The following is a 19,699-nucleotide window of genomic DNA, read 5'->3' as shown; positions in this document are numbered from 1 at the left end:
AAAATAGGTACTTTTGTACACCTTTTGTTTGTGCGATTTGTTAGTTTTGAAAGATGATATAGTGGTGATAATTAATTACGTAAACTTAAAACTAAAGCTATTCTCTTTTTTGTATATAAATAATAATATTATAAATGCGAATGTCTGTCTGTCTGCTACCTTTCACGGCCCAACAGTTTAACCTATTCTGGCGTTTGGGTTAGCTTATATTCCGGGGACGGACATAGCCTACTTTTTATCTCGGAAAATCAAACAGTTCCCACGGGATCTTTAAAAACCTAAATCCACGCGGACGAAGTCGCGGGCATCCTCAAGTTATTAATAATATTGCTTTCTAATTTTTTACAAGTGCCTATAAAGCCGATAAGTGCCGATAGATGGCGGCACACACACGTTACGACTCGCTCAGTTTAGCAACACTAGAGGGTATATGAGCATCATAATATTACAGCACTTCAGTTTCAACCGATTGAGATGAAATTTTAATTTTTTTAAAGATCATTCTTCTGATACGGAAGACTATGGTCTAATAATTTTAGGCAAGTTAGCTAAAGAGGTGAGGAACAAAAAACTAAATGAGCTTCTAAAATCTTACAGTAATGGACTTAGCCAGCGCGTGCCAGACCTTCGTTATTTTATAAAACTTGAAAGTTAGTCTGCATATTGTCCCCAAGTCCCAACACAGGGATGAATGATCAGCGACTATGAAGTTTGAATCATGGTGGTTTTGGGAGATAAAGGTAATGAAGGTGTAAAAAAATCTTACATAATGCATTGCTGGAGCCTTAGGTTGAAATCACTTTGACTTTGCTTAGACTTAAGACACTGTTAAAACGAGACAGCGCTATACTGCTGACATAAACCCGTCTCGTTTTAACTGAAGCTTAAGTCTGAGCTAAGTCAAAGATCTCAGCCTAAGGCTGAAATCTATAAAGCGCACTTTGACTTTGCTCTGACTTAAGATTGAGTTAAAACGAGACATATTTATGTGAGAGATATAGCTCTGTCTCGTTTTAACTCTGTCTTAAGTCTAAGCAAAGGCAGAGCGCGCTCTATAGATCTCACCCTTAGTGTCTTGGCAACCCCCTGCCAGACGCCCTTAAAGTTTAAAGGTTTAAAGCCTAGCTGCTTTGGTTCTACTCACCTGACTAGGAAACACACTCTTCACATACGCCTCTCCAGTCATATAATTCAGTCCGACCAACAGACAGACGTTAAACAACCCCTTTTCCCTTGGCTCGAAGGGCAGCTCAAGGTCGACGCAGCCCGCCTTCTCGTCTATGCTCAAGTTGTCCAGGGATTCATCGCTGATGTCTTGGATGGATAGAATGTTCCCACTCGAGTCTGTGAGGTTGACTTTTGAGTCGGTGGAATCGTGTCTCTCCATTTTGTCTCGTAAATTGCTTTGGGAGGTCCTGAAACGATTGTTAATTTATTTAATAGCTCCTTCACACAGGCTGCGTAAGCGTTGCGTAAGCATAGACGTAGCGTGACGTTGCGTTGTAATGTATGGAACTGTATGAAACAGGGCATACGTATGCGTAACCCGGCGTGTTTAGGGGCTTACGCGCGTCACTACGCACGTGTCACGTGTACGGAATTGGTGTTGAATCGGCCTTTAGTTGCAGTTTGAGAGGGTCTGACATTTTTTTTGAAATATTTGGATGCAAGGAAAGACTACAGTCCTTACATTCGGCTTCAGAAGCATGAATTTCGATTTTAAACAGTTACACATACGAACGGATAAATAGACTGACTGATTGATATCAATGTACAGCTAAAAGTACTCGGTCTAGAAACTTGAGATTTTGCATAGAAGTTGTTTTCTCTGTATCGTGGACTCCCACTAAGAAAATATTTGCGGGAATTTCTCTCGAGAATACCATGCTTGATAAGCCTTATAGATAGAGTAGAATAGAATATATTTTTATTGAAATAACTTTTACAAATACTTTTGAATCGTCAAAATAATTTACCACTGCTTCGGAATGCCGTTCCTACCGAGAAGAACCAGCAAGAAATTCGGCGGTTGCTCTCTTCAATTGTTCATCAGTCAGACCTCAGCTTTATACAGCCATATGAACAGTGGAATGTGCAGCGTTGGAAGGTCCCCCACTAGATGGGCGGACGACGATTCAAAAGCACTTGTAAAAGTTTAATTGAATAAAAATATTTTGAATTGTATTTTTTTTTTGACATCAGGCGAGTAGCAGGGAGCCGCTGGGGCAGTGGAGGTCTATCGATAATGAGAGAAGAGAATATCGCTCACCTAAAACTCTTCCAGGACCTGAAGGTGGAGTACGGGTTGTCTAGGACCTCGGACTTGTAGGAACAGATGGACGTCTGGTGTCTGAAGCGAGGGGATCTGACATTTTTGTCCAGATAGGCCACCCTCGAGGATACCCGGCGCACGTAATTCTTGCGCTTCTCCGTTAGACTGCGAGTCAGCTTTGCGGACTCTGTAAAGACAAGACAATTAATGATCGTTTTATATAAACTTAGATTAACACAAAAAGGTGTCAGAAAGCTCCGCTCTTTTATAACAATATCAGCGTTAGCATGCTGACGTTGTGTGTGTGTTTATATATGAGTATCAGGCTAAGCATGAGTCAAAAAGCTATTAAAATTTGTTTGGTATCTTTATATGATGCGTAACCAATCGATTTTTTTACCAACTCTGCCTAATGTTAAGAGGGCTCCTCCGTCACTCGTTTCATACAATCGTAGTTCCAATTTCATTTGAATTAATATTCATTATATGTCTGCAAAATTTCATGGACTTTGGTTGCTTAATAGCAACCAAAGTCCATGAAATTTTGCAGACATATTCTAGAAACTATCTATCTAAGTCTGTGGTTTTCCAGATTTCTGTTAAAATATTCGGTTTCAAAGTTACGCGGTCTTAAAAATTTTCATACAAATCTTTGAGCCCCTGTAATTTTAAAACTACATATTTTTAGAAAAATCTAAAACACCACAGACACAGATATTAGTTTCTAGAATATGTCTGCAAAATTTCATGGACTTTGGTTGCTTAATATTCAAATGAAATTGGAACTACGATTGTATGAAACGAGTGAAAGAAGAGAGCCCTGTTAAAATACTACCAGAGTGAACTAGAGTGAGGGAACTTTCGAATTGATCGTCGATATGTCAAATATTAGGCTAGTGACCGAGGGCTTCCGTGTTAAATGATACTAACATTTGACACTTGCTAGTGATGTAGAAGCCTCGACGTTTTTAAGAAGTTCCTTCTGTCGTGAATTGTGATATTATCCTAACGAATACTAACCTGAATTTGTTATTCATCATTCATTAAAATTAGTCATTATTTCTATTAAACTTGTGTAAACAATGATTTTTTTATTGGTTCCTGATAACGTTGGAACGCAGTGGAAAAGTTTTAACCCCTAACCGTCGGAAATGTTTCAGTTGTTTGTTTACAAAGTAATTGGACCGAGGTACTAACCTTCACTGGACGTGTCGGGGAGGTCAGTGGGAAAGCTGCCCGGCTTGTTCTCGTCCATGTTGCACGCCGCCGTCACCGTCTCGTATATCTCCGTCATCAGACGGTTCAGCTGAAAGAGACAGAGATAATATTTACACATCTTTCTCTACACACATTTACTCTTGAACAGACACTGTGGTGTATGTAGGTATAATGAAATATATATTAATATGTGGGTACTCAATAAAGCAGTATTGAATCAGCCATGCGTGTTTCACCACATGATGGCAGCGGGTTTTAGTGATTTTATGGAAAAAGTTCGTTAGTTAAAGTAAATACTGCGTAATTGGTCATTAATAGTGTAAAATTAATGAATCGCGGTATGGAACACGCGCGTCCTCCGGCAGAATTAGTTGTGGAAGGCGTGCGTGTTTCACCACAGACACAAGATGAGATCTATTGAGCGCACTTTAGCTTTGCTCAGACTGAACATAAAGCAAAACTGAGCAAATATAGTATGTACCTTAAATTAAGGAGACCAATCCTTAATCTAAGGTATGTACATTGTACATACTTGTAAATCTGTCTTCTTTTAACTATGTCCTAAGAGAAGTAACCCTAACGCGCTCCCAAGCGCGCCACCACTTTCTTTATACCGGCTAAAAAAATTGTGCGTAAAGCTTTGAGCACGTGCAATTTCTATTAGAGCAAGAGCCAGTGAGTGCCAAACCTTCATCATTTTATAAAAGCTGAAAGTTTCTCTGCGCATTGTCCCCAACACAGGGAGGAACGATCAGCGACGTGAAGTTTGGATCATGGTGGCTCAAGCAGATGACGTATAAAATCTTTCGTCAAAGTTTAGTAATATAATTTTTTTTTTCATCGGAATAGTTTTAGAAATCACGTCATGAATTGACAGACACCCTTAAAACTTTAACAATTTACTAAACTTTAAGGGGGTTCTGGCAGGGGGTTTCCACGATGCTAAGTGTCTGACAAACAGATTTTCTTTTGAATGCGCAATTCACGCAAACGTAAATTGCTAAGGTTTTTCTAGAACAACCAGTCTCAATAAAATATGATCTTGCTAAGATATACTATAACAATTAGGTAGGTACTTCACGGGAAAGATGTACTTAGTTAAAAACCGGTCAAGTGCGAGTCGGCCTAACACACGAAGGGTTCCGTACCATCATACAAAAAATAACTATTTTTTTGTTATGTAAGCACGTATTCATGGTTTTTGGATTTTCCCATTTAAGTACCTACTTGTGCTATAAGACCTACCTACCTGCCAAATTCATGATTCTAGGTCAACGGGAAGTACCCCGCAAATTTCTTGATAGACACGACAGACAGACAGACAACAAGTTATCCTATAAGGGTTCCTTTTTTCCTTTTGAGATACGGAACCATACAACTCTAATACATATTATATCTACTACTGTACAACATTAGATATAGTTATCTAAGCGAAGGTTCAAGTAATATATATAAAAAATCACCTTTAAAAAACATTTTGGATGATATTTAAAAACACAGTAAACCGTTATGTAATCAATTGTCACGATCTCTTATCACACGGGGCGTGGAAAAACCGCTGTTCAATTATTTAAAAAAAAAAAATTAACGTTAACTTTATTTGCTACTTTGTTTGTTATTTTTTTCACTTAGAACGTGATGGCGCACTACCGTGCACCCGAAAAAGATAAGAATTTTAATTTTGAATTCCTTTTACAGGCAGAATTATTGATGCTGATTTTAATTTTTGTAATGTCTTTTTTTTTAACACAGCACTGAATATTTCGTTCCAAAAAATTATTCCACTCAGCACAAAAATATTATCACTTTGAAATTTGAATTTTCAGTAAGTACAACGACATAGATTTTTTGAGCAATAATACGCAATTGATTTTTCCAATGTTTTAATTATAGACACCCTCCTGTATTTTATTTTAAGCAAACACGAAAAAATATTGGAATTTATTTTTTATTGTCACAATTTATGTTTATCTAGTTATTCCCTTAAGATGGTTTTATTTATTTTAGGTAATTATAACACACAGCACCGATTTTTTTAACAAACCGCCGTAGATAAAGCAATTTTTAGATTTTTTCGTTTAAATTTTTTTTTTTTGTCGTTTTTCTGTGTAACGCAAAAGCCAGCTAACTTTGGGCGTGTACCAATTCGAATATTAAGAAACCGACTTCGCATAAAGCATTGTTGATACATGATAATTAGGACGGTGTTATGCTAAACAGAGCAATTAGATAGTGACTTCATCTTTCCTAGTATTCGCGACGCCTACGGTTGATTGGAATTTCTTGCTTTGTGTGTTCGTTTGTGAGCGGTGAAGGAAAATATTGTGAGAAAACCGGCATGCCTGAGCAAATGTTCCCAAAATGTTCTCAAATGTGTGTGAAGTCTGCCAATCCACACTAGATCAGCATGGTGGACTATTGCCAAACCCTTCTCATACTGAAAGGACACCCAGTCTGTCTGTCAGCGGGCTGTATCTCGTGAACCGTAATAGGTAAAAAGTTGAAATTTTCACAGAATGTGCATTTCTAATTGCAGCTATAACAACAAATAGTAAAAATTTAGAAATGGCCGCCATGAATATTTTAAAAAAAAAGTATTATTTTTGTACGAGTGTACACCGTACGGAACCCTTTCGTATGAAAGTCCGACCTTGCATCTGATCGATTTTTTCAATATCTTTAGTTCAGATACAAGTTAGCCCTTGACTGCAATCTCAGCTGGTGGTAAATATTGAAGCAGTCTAAGATGGAAGCGGGCTATTTATTGGCTAACCTGGAAGGGTTATGGCAGTTTTCATTAAACCCACACTCTTTTGGTTTCTACACGGTATCATACCGGAACGCTAAACCGCTTGGCGGTACAGCTTTTGCCAGTAAGGTGGTAACCAGCCACGGCCGAAGCCCCTTACCAGACCAGACCAGAAATTTAGAAATTATATAATTCCAAACCCCTGCCAGGAATCGAACCCGGAACCTCCCACTAATAAGACCACAGCGAAAAAAATACTAGCTAGACGTCCAGAAGTTTGACCCTCTCGGAAGCTCTTTAACATTTCCTAGCTCACTCTCGCATATTCTAGCGATAGACGCAATCGAGGCTAGGTCACCAAACATTGTACAACAACAATTATGATAACGCATAGTGATGCCCGACATTTTGTAAACATCAACATATCGATAAATTAGTTTGACATGACCGCGCCTGTCTTGCTTGAAGCAAACTAATTATCCCGGAACTAAATTATGATGGCTGTTTGTGATTAATTAAATTAATTACTTATTCGGGCAATTTAATGCATGACATTTCGACAGTTTTACGTCATAACCTGAGGTTGAGACACTGATTCGGACAATAATAACTTCTGGAAAAGAAGAGTTTAGATACCTAATGCCTTTTTAATAAGAGTTTTGCGAAAAAATACTACGTTTGAGGACCTTATCGAAATTCAATAGAGACGGGTCACTCGGTATTTGCATGTGAGATATATTTTGTTGACTGCAAATATCATTACCATACAATTTCATAGTGTTGATATTGTTGAAAAAAAATTATATACAGAGCCTAGTTCAGCAATAGTTAAACACTAGATGTTGTGAATGGGCATACTTTAGAAAAGATGATCAGCGGCTTCGGCTTCAAACAGAATCCTCTCTATCACATACCTAAGTAACTTTTGTCACTGAGTTTTCAGTCTAACGACATAGACAACCGGAGTTGACGACTATCTCTTTCTTAAGTTCGATATGTAATCTTTCCCGCCGGATAGTGTACCTGTTTGCAAAATTTTTTTTTTTTTTTGCAAATATCGATGTAACATTTTCTCCTCACTAAAGCCATATCGCAAAATTATAATGATGCCCAAAACATTGAACCGACAGACAAACGGACGCCCCGTGACACAAAAAGACAAATGACTTAACTCCTTTCATGTTTGCCGCCATGCTATCTTAATGGGTGCATGAAGATAGTGGTGCAGAAAGAGTGTGTAATATAATATGTATACAAAGTTAAAGAGATCTGTGGGAAACGCCGACATACAAGGATATAACTAACGATAGGTAGGGCATTGCGAATAGGTCATTTGTCGGTCGATGGAGACCTGCCGGGCGATTCAGAACACTCGATTCGGTAAATATCGTACGGTAAGATGTATTTTCTGGAGAATTCATCTTATCGTACTTACCGAATCGAGTGGTTTGAATCGCCCGGCCGCGGCTGGACGGCCAACTAACGCCTGAAGAGATCGTTTGAGGCAAACATAGAATGCTAGAATGCTAGATGTGGGTTCACATTGACATATTAAAAAAATATTTTTGACAAGCTTAAGGACACGTTACATCCCTATGCCACTTCAAAACTATCTATTAGGTAGATCGTTTCGGAAAACCCCACTTACACGAGTTAGGGTCAAATGTCGCTATTTAGGAAAAAGTTACGGGGTGTAAAAAAGTTGTTATTTTTTTTGTAGTTTTTTAACAGAATAAAAAAAACAAGTATTTAAAAATAGAATGGCTCGGGTGGAATCGCGGTAAAAGGTGAGTAAAAAAGTTATAAACATTGAGAATGTTGGTAATAAAATTCATTTAACTGTACCTTTTGATTTGGACTTAATGTGATAACCCGTGGCCATTATAAAATATATAAAATAAAATAAAAGCGTTATCACAAGCAAAATGTTTTAACACTTCATAATCATCATCTCAGGTCAAAATGTCAGTGCCGTGCCAAAACCTAATTGTAGAGATCTAAATCAAGTACTTAAATTTTAAGTTCTGTTTATATTTTTATGTTACGTGGCCCAGTATTTTTAGAGTTCCGTACCTCAAAAGGGAAAACGGAACCCATATAGGATCACTTTGTTGTCTGTCTGTCTGTCTGTCAAGAAACCTATAGGGTACTTCCCGTTGACCTAGAACCATGAAATTTGGCAGGTGGGTAGGCCTAAACCTATAGGGTACTTCCCGTTGACCTAGAACCATGAAATTTGGCAGGTGGGTAGGCCTAAACCTATAGGGTACTTCCCGTTGACCTAGAACCATGAAATTTGGCAGGTGGGTAGGCCTAAACCTATAGGGTACTTCCCGTTGACCTAGCGGCAGGTGGGTAGGCCTAAACCTATAGGGTACTTCCCGTTGATCTAGAACCATGAAATTTGGCAGGTGGGTAGGCCTAAACCTATAGGGTACTTCCCGTTGACCTAGAATCATGTTTGGTAGGTAGGTAGGTCTTATAGCACAAGTACAGGAACAAATCTGAAAACCGCGAATTTGTGGTTACATCATTTGAAAAAAATTAAAATGTGTTTCAATTTTCAAAATAAGATAACTATATCAAGTGAGGTATCATATGAAAGGGTATCATATGTATCACCTGTACATCCTAAACAGATTTTTATTTATTTTTATGTATAATAGATTTTGATTTATCGTGCAAAATGTTGGAAGAAATACCTGAGTACAGAACACTCGGTGCGCGAGTCTGACTCGCACTTGGCCAGTTATTTTTTTTCTTATTGACCCCGGATGGGTTCGAAACTAGTCGGGCTTACGTCGCGTCGCCTAAATACGTGAGTATAGCCGTAACAACCTATACTTATCACTTATGAACCATTAAAAATACCTACTGTTATCAAGGGCGGATCCAGCTTTGGCGCCAGGAGGGGGTCACATAGTCGTGGTCAAGTCAAGAACTTATAATTTAATTTTGATAACAATAGATACAAGTAAAAAGTAGGTACCTACATAAGTCACGCAGCATTCTTTCAGTGAGTAGGTACCTATGAGATTTGGTTGAGGAGGGGGGGGGGGGGGGGGGGGTATCCGGAGAAAAAATCTTGTACGAATACCTAGTTGCTCATGAAAAATAAAGATTTTCTAGGGATATTCAAAAATGTAATCTCATGCGCACGAAGTTCCGGGTAACTACTACAAAATCAACAAATAGAATAAAAGCGCGAGCGAAGCGAGCGCGAAATTTTTATTAATTGTATTTACGAAATAATATTAGCGAAAGTACTTTTCAGGGCTTATCTTTTTAGGTGAAATTTGGTACTATTCAGTCGTACCTTGCATTGTATACCTATGTATTTTATCCCAAAAAAATAGATTTTCCGCGGGGTTTGAACGAAGCTCCGGTAATCAACTAACACAATATAAAAGCGCGAGCGAAGCGAGCGCAAATTTATTGATAGATTTACAAAAAACTTGTAAATTCGAGAACTAACTATTATATTATGCATTTTGAAAACAATTTCTTTTGGCTACGGCCATGTTAACAATAATAACATTTAAGTTAAAACACACGCACTGGAATAATGAGAAACTGATTACTACCATTTCTTGTAATTAATGAATTTGCAGCAACAATTTTTAAGAATAGGTACTTATTTTATTTTTATTTTATTTTATTTATTACGGTATAGTTACATGGTACACTCATAAACACATTAGGTATAGGTAGAAAGAAATTTTAGTTTTTTAACTTAGAACTAACTATGTTATGATATTATGTTGAAGTTTAGTCGTTCCGATTGAGGTTAGGTCTAGCTAGACATTACGTACTAAGTAGTCGACAAGCGCGCGCAAGTGTGGCGCGGTAAAATTCAAATTTTCGATGCGTTCGTTCCCAAACGTTTGCCATCATACAAAGTTATTATATTATATAAAAATTAATTAAATATTGAAGGTATGTAGTTACATAAAATCTGTATGGTGACAAAATAAGTAAATAAAATTATGATGTTCAATTAGTGGTCCACCTAAGTCCTGGAACCAGCTCAGGGGGGGGGGTCATGACCCCCATGACCCCCCCCCTGGATCCGCCGTTGACTGTTATAAGTACCTGTTCACTGTTTTGCGTAAAATTACGTTACTAGTGACGTTTTCATCGTCATATTATCACGTACCTATATTATGTCACAGATGACGATAATAATAGGTAGGTACAGATAAGGAATGCGTTTAACAATTACACTAGATTTATACTGATAATATCGAATCGGTAATGATATAATGGGATTCGGAGTGGGACGTCACTAAAACAAATTATCAAATATGTAGAAAGTATTTTCAGTGACGAAGTATAAGTCTATGACAGGTTAAGATGGCAATCTCGGGGTATGAGGCGGGGGGACGTGCATGCGGGGCGTTCCCTCCCTGATTGCCATTTCAACCTGTCGCGTACTATGGGCAGGTTTAGCACGGGTGGCCTTTCTTCTTCTCTCTGGGCTGGTTTCCGCACTTAAACGTTTCCGTCTGTGCGTGGCACGGGTGGCCTTTCAAACCTTCTTCATCTCCCGTGAGGAAAAAAAAACTTTGTTAGGCACTTTATCAGATAAGTGTTTCCAAACAGACAGACGTCATTATACGATTATCTAATCGTACTTATCGACTATCGCATGTACTGTGAATATATCTATATATGAGTATAGAATCTACATTCGCCATCAGTTAGAGCAGCCCATAGCCTTGAATCATAGGTCGGAAATACACCATGACTCAACACTGTGGTCGATTTTATTAAGGCCATCAAATAGCCACCCTACCGGCCGTTCGATAACATGGCTATAACCTCTTATTATAGTTCTAATCAATCGATGAAAATAGGTAGGTTTAAATCAATATTTAGTACAGTTTATTATAAGTATAGATTAAGGTTTATGGATAGTTAAAAATATATTACTTAGTAAGTTATGTACGTAATATGAAGAGCGCCACGTCGCCAACAAACTGGCCCACCAGTTTGGGGAGCTACAAAATGAAAGAACCATGTAAAATTATTTTGAATAAATAAATTTAAAAAAAAAAGTTCTCTTCACCATCATCACCCATAGCTGATCTATACTTTTGACCAATAGTTTGAGCTGTGCGGGGCATCATCTAGTACGCACATAAATCCGAAAAAGAGGTGCGTGCCCGGAATCAAACCTCGGGGCCTTGACCTCTTGCATACAGAATCCATCACCCTACTCCGCTTAGATGCAGGCTTATTATTCTAATCTAAATAAAATTCACTAGCAACAAAAATAAATAAACTCAATCAATTACTCAATTGCAATTATCTCAATGTGATAATAACAGCTTCCGTGTTGGCCCTCCAGCCTCATTTTGGATTACTTGAATAATTCGTAGAAAGATATAAAAAATTAATACGCCATAAAATAGTGATGTCATCTCCCTTATCGGTCCTCTTATCGAAAGTAAAATATTTAGTTAAAAACTACCAAAGTGGAAAAATTACCGCCGCTACTGTTATTTTAGTCTTATTTTATGGAGATAAAGGAGATCTGACGCAATGTGAACCTAAAATTACTTATACTGATTAAGATGTATCTAGCATAAAAAATAAAAATATTATCTTCTTAAGTAGGCACTCTATAAAACATAAACATAATATAATTAATCCAATGATGACTGCAATAATTTTCATAGTATGTATAAGTACATTCAAAATTTATCACCTAACACATTAACCAATCCTTTATTTTTAGGGTTTAGTCCCCGAAGGGTACTAGGAAGGGGGACTTGGGATAGGTCCCATGGGCAGCACCAGTCTAAGCTCAGCTAGGGGCTTGGCTCTACTAGAGATCTCATTACTTTTTAACAGTGAAAACATTATGAACTTGTGAGTCTTGGCTACCTTTACATGAAATGTTTTTGGTGGGATAATTAGTTACTAGAAGATGCCCGTGACTTCGTCCGCGTGGATTTGGGTTTTTAAAAAATCCCACGGGAACTTTGATTTTCCGGGATAAAAATTTGCCTATGCCAATTTCCGGGACGCAAGCTGCCTTTGTACTTTTCGTACCAATTGGTTAAACGGATGGGTCTGTAAGAGTACCGTGGGAACTCTTTGATTTTCCGGAATGAAAAGTAGCCTATGTCCGTCCCCGGGATGTAAGATAACTCTGTACCTAATTTCATCCAAATCGGTTAAACTGTTAGGTCGTAAAAAGCTAGCAGACAGACACACTTTCGCATTTATAATATTATTAGTATCGATATCTAGAAAAGAATATCATCACGTGTCTTCGCACGTTTTGCTCACAAAGCAATATAAAGCGATATCGTTGGGAAATCTTCAGCAAGTAGATAGGTAATTATTGTTACAAAGTCTAAGCCTGATTATCGGTGAGATCTTTACAGAGTTCCGTACCCGAAGGATCCTATTACCAAGCCTCTGCTGTTCGTCCGTGTGGAAAAATGCACACCAATCAACGCTGATATAGAAGTGGAACTAAAAATGTCGTAACTAACATAAAACCGGCCAAGTGCGAGTCAGACTCGCGCACAGCAGGTTCCGTATTCGGGTATTTTTCCCGACATTTTGCACGATAAATCAAAAACTATTATGCTATATATAAATGAAAGGCTGTTTTACAATGTACAGGTAAAGCCCTTTCATATGATACCCCACTTGGTGTATTAATCTTACTTTAAAAGTTGAAAATACTAATTATTTATTATTATTTGTTCATTAACACATTTTAATTTATTTTTGTGATGTAACCACAAATTCACGGTTATCGGATTTTTCTCCATAATATGTGTGTTATAAGACCTACCTACCTGCCAATTTTCATGATTCTAGGTCAACAGGAAGTGGGTAACCTATAGGTTTTCTGGCAGACACGACAGACAGATAGACTGATAAACAACAAAGTGATCTTATAAGATTTCTTTTTTTTCCTTTTTAAGTAAGGAACCCTAAAAAACTTAAATACGCATTTCCTACACGTGGGTTCAACTCACAAAGAAGTAGGAAGAACCACATAGTTACCTACATACAATGTATCAACAGTCAACTGAGACGGTTTACCCCATTGTTCTGAATCCCAGCTGTGAATCAACCGCTACAATTGAATGATTAAACACCCACAAGCCTCTTGAGTCTTGATTCATTTATTTGGCAGAGTAGGAAATATGGTAGAGTATGTTATCAAACGCCGAAACACGCGCTTAGTATGCGAGCTTCTATGAAATACTGGATTGTGACGTTACAAACGTGCAATTTTTTTGTATAAGTAATCGATAATTTAAAATGGTTAACACAAGAAGTGGATTTTACGTATTTTGGAAGACCCTTGGTTAATAAACACTGAGAAATCATTTATTTTGACATAGGAAACATCCCTGTTTAAATACAACCAAAATTTTACATTACCGTCTTGAAAACTTAATGATATCATCATCATGATCAACCCATCACCCGGCTCACTACTGTGCACGGGTCGCCTCTCAGTTCAGCTCATCGTCTGCCATGCCCAGGTGAGGATTGGCAGACTTCACACACCTTTCAGAGCATTATGGAGGACCCTCAGGCATGCAGGTTTCCTCACGCTGTTTTCCTTCACCATTAATACAAGTGATATTTAATTGCTTAAAACACACATTTTATAATTCCAAAGTCCAAACCTATAATATAGAGCAGTACCTACCTAAAATAATGTAGCTTAAAGTTATAAATTAGTACGTATTTTAAACTTAATATTGTGTTTTGAGACAGTTAACATATTGAAAGTTTCACTATTAAGTTAAGGTTAAATAATTTTAATGTCTTACCTATGAAGAATATCACTGAACTTTAAAATCGGTAGATCACTAATAACTATTCACTTCTTGCTTTAAAAAGTCTAAGTTTACTAAAAGTAGTGTATCTTTATAATTTAAATTTAATGGATTAAATGACTCGTATTCATTAAAATTGGCTTAATTATCTTTAACACTTTAAACTATCAACAAACAATTACTTAAGTACTTTCCTCTTAAATAAACAAGCAATACAAAACTGCACTAAAGTAGTTATTTTTTAAAACACTCTTTAATACAAAAATTAGCTTAGTTATATATATTTACAAACTGTTGTAAAAAATTAGCTTAACTTTGTATTTTAACCCTATTATTTACCTACAACCTATAATGAATGGCCCACGATTACTTCCCAAATAAACAACTAGTAATAACAAAGTCACTATTTCCCAAACAACACCACACACCAAGTATTTTTTACCTAAAACAATGTTTAACTCTGATATTTAAATATCAACAGTCCTCCTTTGTCGGGGAAACTATGTATAATAAAAAAACCAAGATGGCGGCTTGACATTTGCGCGAAAAAACCGCGGGTTTTCCAAAATGGCGGCGGAGTAAACCAGAGCGCATCGCCGGTCAATTTTCAACTAACACGCTAGGTTTGCGAAATCCTTGGGCTTGGTTTATGGTAAGCTTACATGGGATTCCGTTGTGACGTAGTTACGATCGTTAGAAAATATTTGGCACGCTAAATTCAACTATTGGCATTCAAAGCACTAGTATTATTAACTGTTATGAATGTTGTTACAATTCAATATAATGAATATAAATATTGGTTAAAAATGTGTCCATAAAAATCGATTGGTTCCACTTAAAAGGGAGTGTTTTGTTTTTAATATAATGTAAGACTCCAATGGCGTCCCTTTGCTTATTTAGTTTTTAGGATTATTCTAAGAAAAAATAAACATTTAGTCTAAGTAAATTAAGTACATAACACATTTATAACCTAGATATAAGGAAAACAACATGAGAGCTTCGATTATAGGTAACTTTGGAGTTTTTTATGGCGTTTTCCAAAACTTAGTTTGCAGTTAAAAGATGATCTAGGACAGCGCCATATAAGCCATCTCTTACCAAGTTTCGTGCCTTTTTTCCGCCGAGCCTGACTCACAGATAATGTGACTACTATTCTGCGTTAGGTTTGTACTTTGTACACTTAAGAAGACAAGTATGAAGATAAAATATACGAGTATCATCAACTTGTATGTATGTATCACTACTAATGATTAGGCAATTTTAAGTTAAACTTGAGCTAGTTAAAACATAATGGCACTTAACAGACAACTGAGACTAACTAATATAATCTTTCGAGTTAACATTGTGTTCAATATCTGTTATTTAGTATGTACATAACTTAACTAAAGATACGTGGTAATTTGAAATTTCCATACAATTTTGGCAGATTCAAACACTTAGAAAAATTGCACTCAGAGTCTCAATATAAAGTTTTTCCTTATTTTTTATTTATTTAATTATTTACAAAAATGTTTATAAGTTTTATTAAAAATATAGTGTAAACGTAAACTCGGTTGAGTTTTTCTGTACAACACCGTAGCGTCGACATAAGACACTACGGCAATCGAAATGAAAAGCAGTGTACAACTCGGTCATAAAATGGCTCGTTTGATGCCCTAGTTGTACAATCTACTATTAATTCGTAATTGCAGAAGAATCGATGCATTTGGCAGTCCACGGAAACTCTACATAACATTCGCGCCAGCGCACATTTCCCTCGCATCAATTCTCTATCTTTCTCTTCCGAATGGTCCAAGTTTGGACACCATATAGAAAGATGGAAAATATTAGAATTATTGAATATAATATGTTAGTACCTTATGCATACTTACCATATTAAAAACAATCACTTAAACTTTAAAATTTATTAATATGTAATTAATTAGGTGAAGGTTAACAATACAACAATTCGGCCATGGTCAATGCAAACGAGATTATCGTTTAAAAGTTTAACTTATGTGCTGACTGCTTTATTAACCGACTTATTTCGAAAAAAAAACTGTGCAATAAGTATGCAATATGCGACAAAAGCGGCATGCTAAAAATGGAATTATTATAATAGAAGATGTCTATATATGCCATTGAAAATTTCATAACAGGAAAACCAGGAAAACATAATTGTAATCATAGTTTATTCGTTGCAAACACAAGTTTTACAATAGGTGGTACAACAGTTTACACCCTAAAATTAAAACCTAGTAACTTTATTGACAGTGTTGTTATTTGTTCATTGTCAATATATTTTGGGCGTCTCCCATCAATACATCTTATTGACTTATATCTAATAGACATGCTGATTAATTTCTTTAATTTATGTACTTACTTTGTTTTTATTAGAATTCACAAATAAAATATAACAACATTTAAGTCTTTTTCTACATGCCTGTACACTAAACAATTAGTCCAAGTAATAGTGCATCTATCTCTATTCAACGCAAACAAAACTTTCTATTTGCATCCCTTTCCCTCGCAACGGTATGCAGCATTTGATGTATTGAATTTTCCACCTTACACACCATGATAATAGGATACATTATAACTTTTAAGTGTCACGCCAGAAATTATTTACGGTGATGGTGATTATTCTCACAATTGAATATCATAGACAATTTTGTCTATAAAGTCTCTCCTATTCACAGTTCCTATTTCATTAAAAACATTAGGTATGCTTCCCATTTTGTAACTCAAGAATCAAAAGTTGAGAGTTGAGACCTATATTTGAAAACAGGAGATAAAAGATATGTATTTTAAAAAAAGAAAAATAAAACCGACTTCAAAAACGACAAACACTAAAAAGTAAAAAATAACTTTTGTTTAGCTACACGTGTAATGTACCTAGGTATGAAGTCGAGCGAGCATATTAAAACAAAATTAGAAATCCAAGAGTGAAGCTCGCCCGACTTCATACCTAGGTACATTACACGTGTAGCTAAACAAAAGTTATTTTTTACTTTTTAGTGTTTGTCGTTTTTGAAGTCGGTTTTATTTTTCTTTTGAAAATTTTTTATTTCACAATTTTTAGTGGCCCCACTGTACTATAATATGCTGTGCCCAGTTAAAACCCTACTGTTTACTAAGCTATTACACTGATCGCGAGCAATTTGCTCCTATCCATTGAGGAGTTCTGTTCTCCATCTCCGAAGATATTCATCAGATCTTCACCAAATTTATATGGGACCACCTGCACAGTATACCCTTTCAAACAAAAAAAAAATTTTCCAAATCGGTCCAGGGGTTTTTGAGTAATCGGGGAACATACATAAAAAATATAAAAAAAAAAAAAAAAAAAAAAAAAAAAAATTCCGACGAATTGAGAACCTCCTCCTTTTTTGGAAGTCGGTTAAAAAGTTTTTAAAATATCAAGGGAAGCTGGGGTCCAATAATCCAATACATGACGCTAACTGCCAACCTTCGCTAGTTAGAGATGCACCTGATGAAAAAGTCAACCAAAGGAAGGTTTGAGATTCACCTTAATTGCATCTTAGTTCTATTGAAAAAGGAATAGCAAAAAAAAAACAAGCCATGCTATTCAATCTTTATCCAAAAAAAATAAAATTAGCCAGTCACTCGGTGATGATAAAAGGACTAAGGATCCTAACGACACCCTTTACATCCACATCTGTTTGTGCATAATAAAAAAATTACATGAACCCTCAAAACAATACGCACTTTTTTGGGTAGTTGCGTGATAAGGAACCCTAATTAACCAGTTTCCGTTATACATTGCAAATAACTGATAAAAATAATTGTATTGATTCATATACTTCCTAATGAGTAATGAGTAACAGACAATCTCACATGCTCGAGATAAACAAAGAACTATTGTAATTAAAGTACTTTAACATCTGGGAGCAATTACATGCAGTAGCGGAAGGGTTAGGGCTGATTCATGAGCTTCGAACTTTCCTCACTTATTATATTATATACTTAGGCTGAAATCTATAGAGCGTTCTTTGACTCAGCAGAGTTAAGTTTCAGTTAAAAAGAGATAGATTTATGCCAGCGATATAATGCTGTCTCCTTTTAACGGTATCTTAAGTCTGAGCAAAGTCCAAGTGCGGTCTATAGATCTCAGCCTTAGAGAGCATCAGAATAGTAACAGTTTACTCTTTATGCACGCTTAACTGACCCACCCCGACTTCATAGGCTTATTACATATTTCGTATGGATCTCTAATTTTTTTGAAAGTTAAATATAGCCTATGTTACTCAGGAATAATTTAGCTTTCTACAGGTGAAAGAATTTTCTAAATCGGTTCGGTAGTTCCAGAGATTACAAACAAACCTATAAACTTTACCTATTATTATAATAGCTTCGGAAAACCTGCATGAATCAGTATTACAATCGCAATTGTTGTGATTGGTTGAATTTATGGTATTCTTGCTGCAACTATGCATTGTAGCCAATAGTGAGCGAGCGTCAACCAATCATAATGTTTATATAGAGGAATGTGCAGCGCCCAGAAAAGCCGACAAGAGTGTTAAGAACCTATGTAAAATCTATTAGAGTTATATTGATTAAAAAAAAAAAACTAGATGATTGCGATCGTGAAATTCATGGAAATTGGTGCTTCGCTATCAACCCTTCTTCCTCCTCTCCTCCTCCTCCTCTCCTCCTTCCTCATCTCCTTTCAAAAATTGTCCGAAATAAATATATGAATACTCACGTTTTCTCGATCCACGTCCAACTGGGTCTCCTTCTTGGGCAAACTGAACAACATTTTGGCTTCATTCTTCTTGTACCGCTTAGTTTCAGTTGCAAACTTCTTCTCCACTGCTCTCTTCGCCTTCCTGAAGTCGTCGGATACATTTTCCGTGGACTTCCATACTTTTTTACTCAAAATCGGCTTAGGCGGTAGAGTCACTGGTTTCTCTTGCACATTTTTCACTTTTTGGGAGGCGTTTTCGAAGTTTTGTCTCAGTTTTTGGAATTCCGTTTTGGGTATCTCCGGGGTCGGTGGACGGGAGACCTCGCATGGTTCGTCGTAGATCTTCTGGTCCTGAAAAATGGAAAAACATTTGTTAATTTTTTGTTAGCTGGTTGATGGGAGATTTCAGCTGATTTCAGCATTATATGAAATCATGATGAGTGGTAGTAAAATTTAAGTTTGCTAGTCTGTCTATAGGTACCTGTAGTCTTGTAACTATGAATCAGGCTCATTTTTAAAACCTATCTATTGACAGTTGTATATCTTTGGGTTTGAAAACTTAGCATTTCCTATTCTATAATATTGCGAATAAATAATTCCCAAGTGTTTTTTATAAGTAGGTAGGGGTATGTGGGGTGACAGCCCTATGCTCTACGGCCAGTAGTACTGGTCTGGTAAGGCGTATTTAGTAAAAAATCGGTCAAGTGCGATCTTACCATCGCACAAAAAATAAGACTTTTTAATTACTTGTTGTTATTGCGGCAATAGAAATACACATCCTGTGAAAATTTTAACTCTCTACCTAATACTGTTCACGAGATACAGCCTGCTGACAGACAAACGGACGGACGGACAGCGGAGGGTAGTAATAGGGTCCTTGACACTCTTACGTTACGGAACCCTAATAAAGCTATAAACTATTTCCTTCCATGCTTTTATCGACACGTAATCACACA

The 19,699-nt window shown here is 36.6% G+C and overlaps 2 protein-coding genes and 1 long non-coding RNA gene across 3 annotated transcripts in view; 1 reads left to right on the top strand and 2 right to left on the bottom strand.

Moving 5' to 3' along the window:
- The window catches only part of LOC123871244 (uncharacterized protein C1orf198 homolog), a 504,106-nt gene that overhangs the window by 84,280 nt on the left and 400,127 nt on the right, over positions 1–19,699 (bottom strand). The gene's annotated exons all lie outside the window — the stretch shown is intronic.
- Positions 1–19,699, bottom strand: part of LOC123871227 — a 45,792-nt gene that overhangs the window by 10,476 nt on the left and 15,617 nt on the right. The window contains exons 2-5 of the mRNA XM_045914903.1: positions 18,762–19,094; positions 3,470–3,578; positions 2,270–2,459; positions 1,145–1,415 (exon numbers count right to left, since the gene is read on the bottom strand). Of these exons, the coding sequence (XP_045770859.1) occupies positions 1,145–1,415; positions 2,270–2,459; positions 3,470–3,578; positions 18,762–19,094 (903 nt within the window). The remainder of the gene's footprint in view (positions 1–1,144; positions 1,416–2,269; positions 2,460–3,469; positions 3,579–18,761; positions 19,095–19,699) is intronic.
- On the top strand, positions 614–19,432 carry LOC123871253. Its single transcript, XR_006797242.1, has 3 exons — positions 614–751; positions 9,317–9,326; positions 19,423–19,432. It is a non-coding gene; the product is annotated as an uncharacterized LOC123871253 (long non-coding RNA).

Source organism: Maniola jurtina, chromosome 13 (assembly GCF_905333055.1).
Source record: "Maniola jurtina chromosome 13, ilManJurt1.1, whole genome shotgun sequence".
Lineage (NCBI taxonomy): Eukaryota > Metazoa > Arthropoda > Insecta > Lepidoptera > Nymphalidae > Maniola > Maniola jurtina.
Note: the sequence above shows the minus strand (reverse complement) of the source record. Positions and strands in the feature narration are given on the sequence as shown.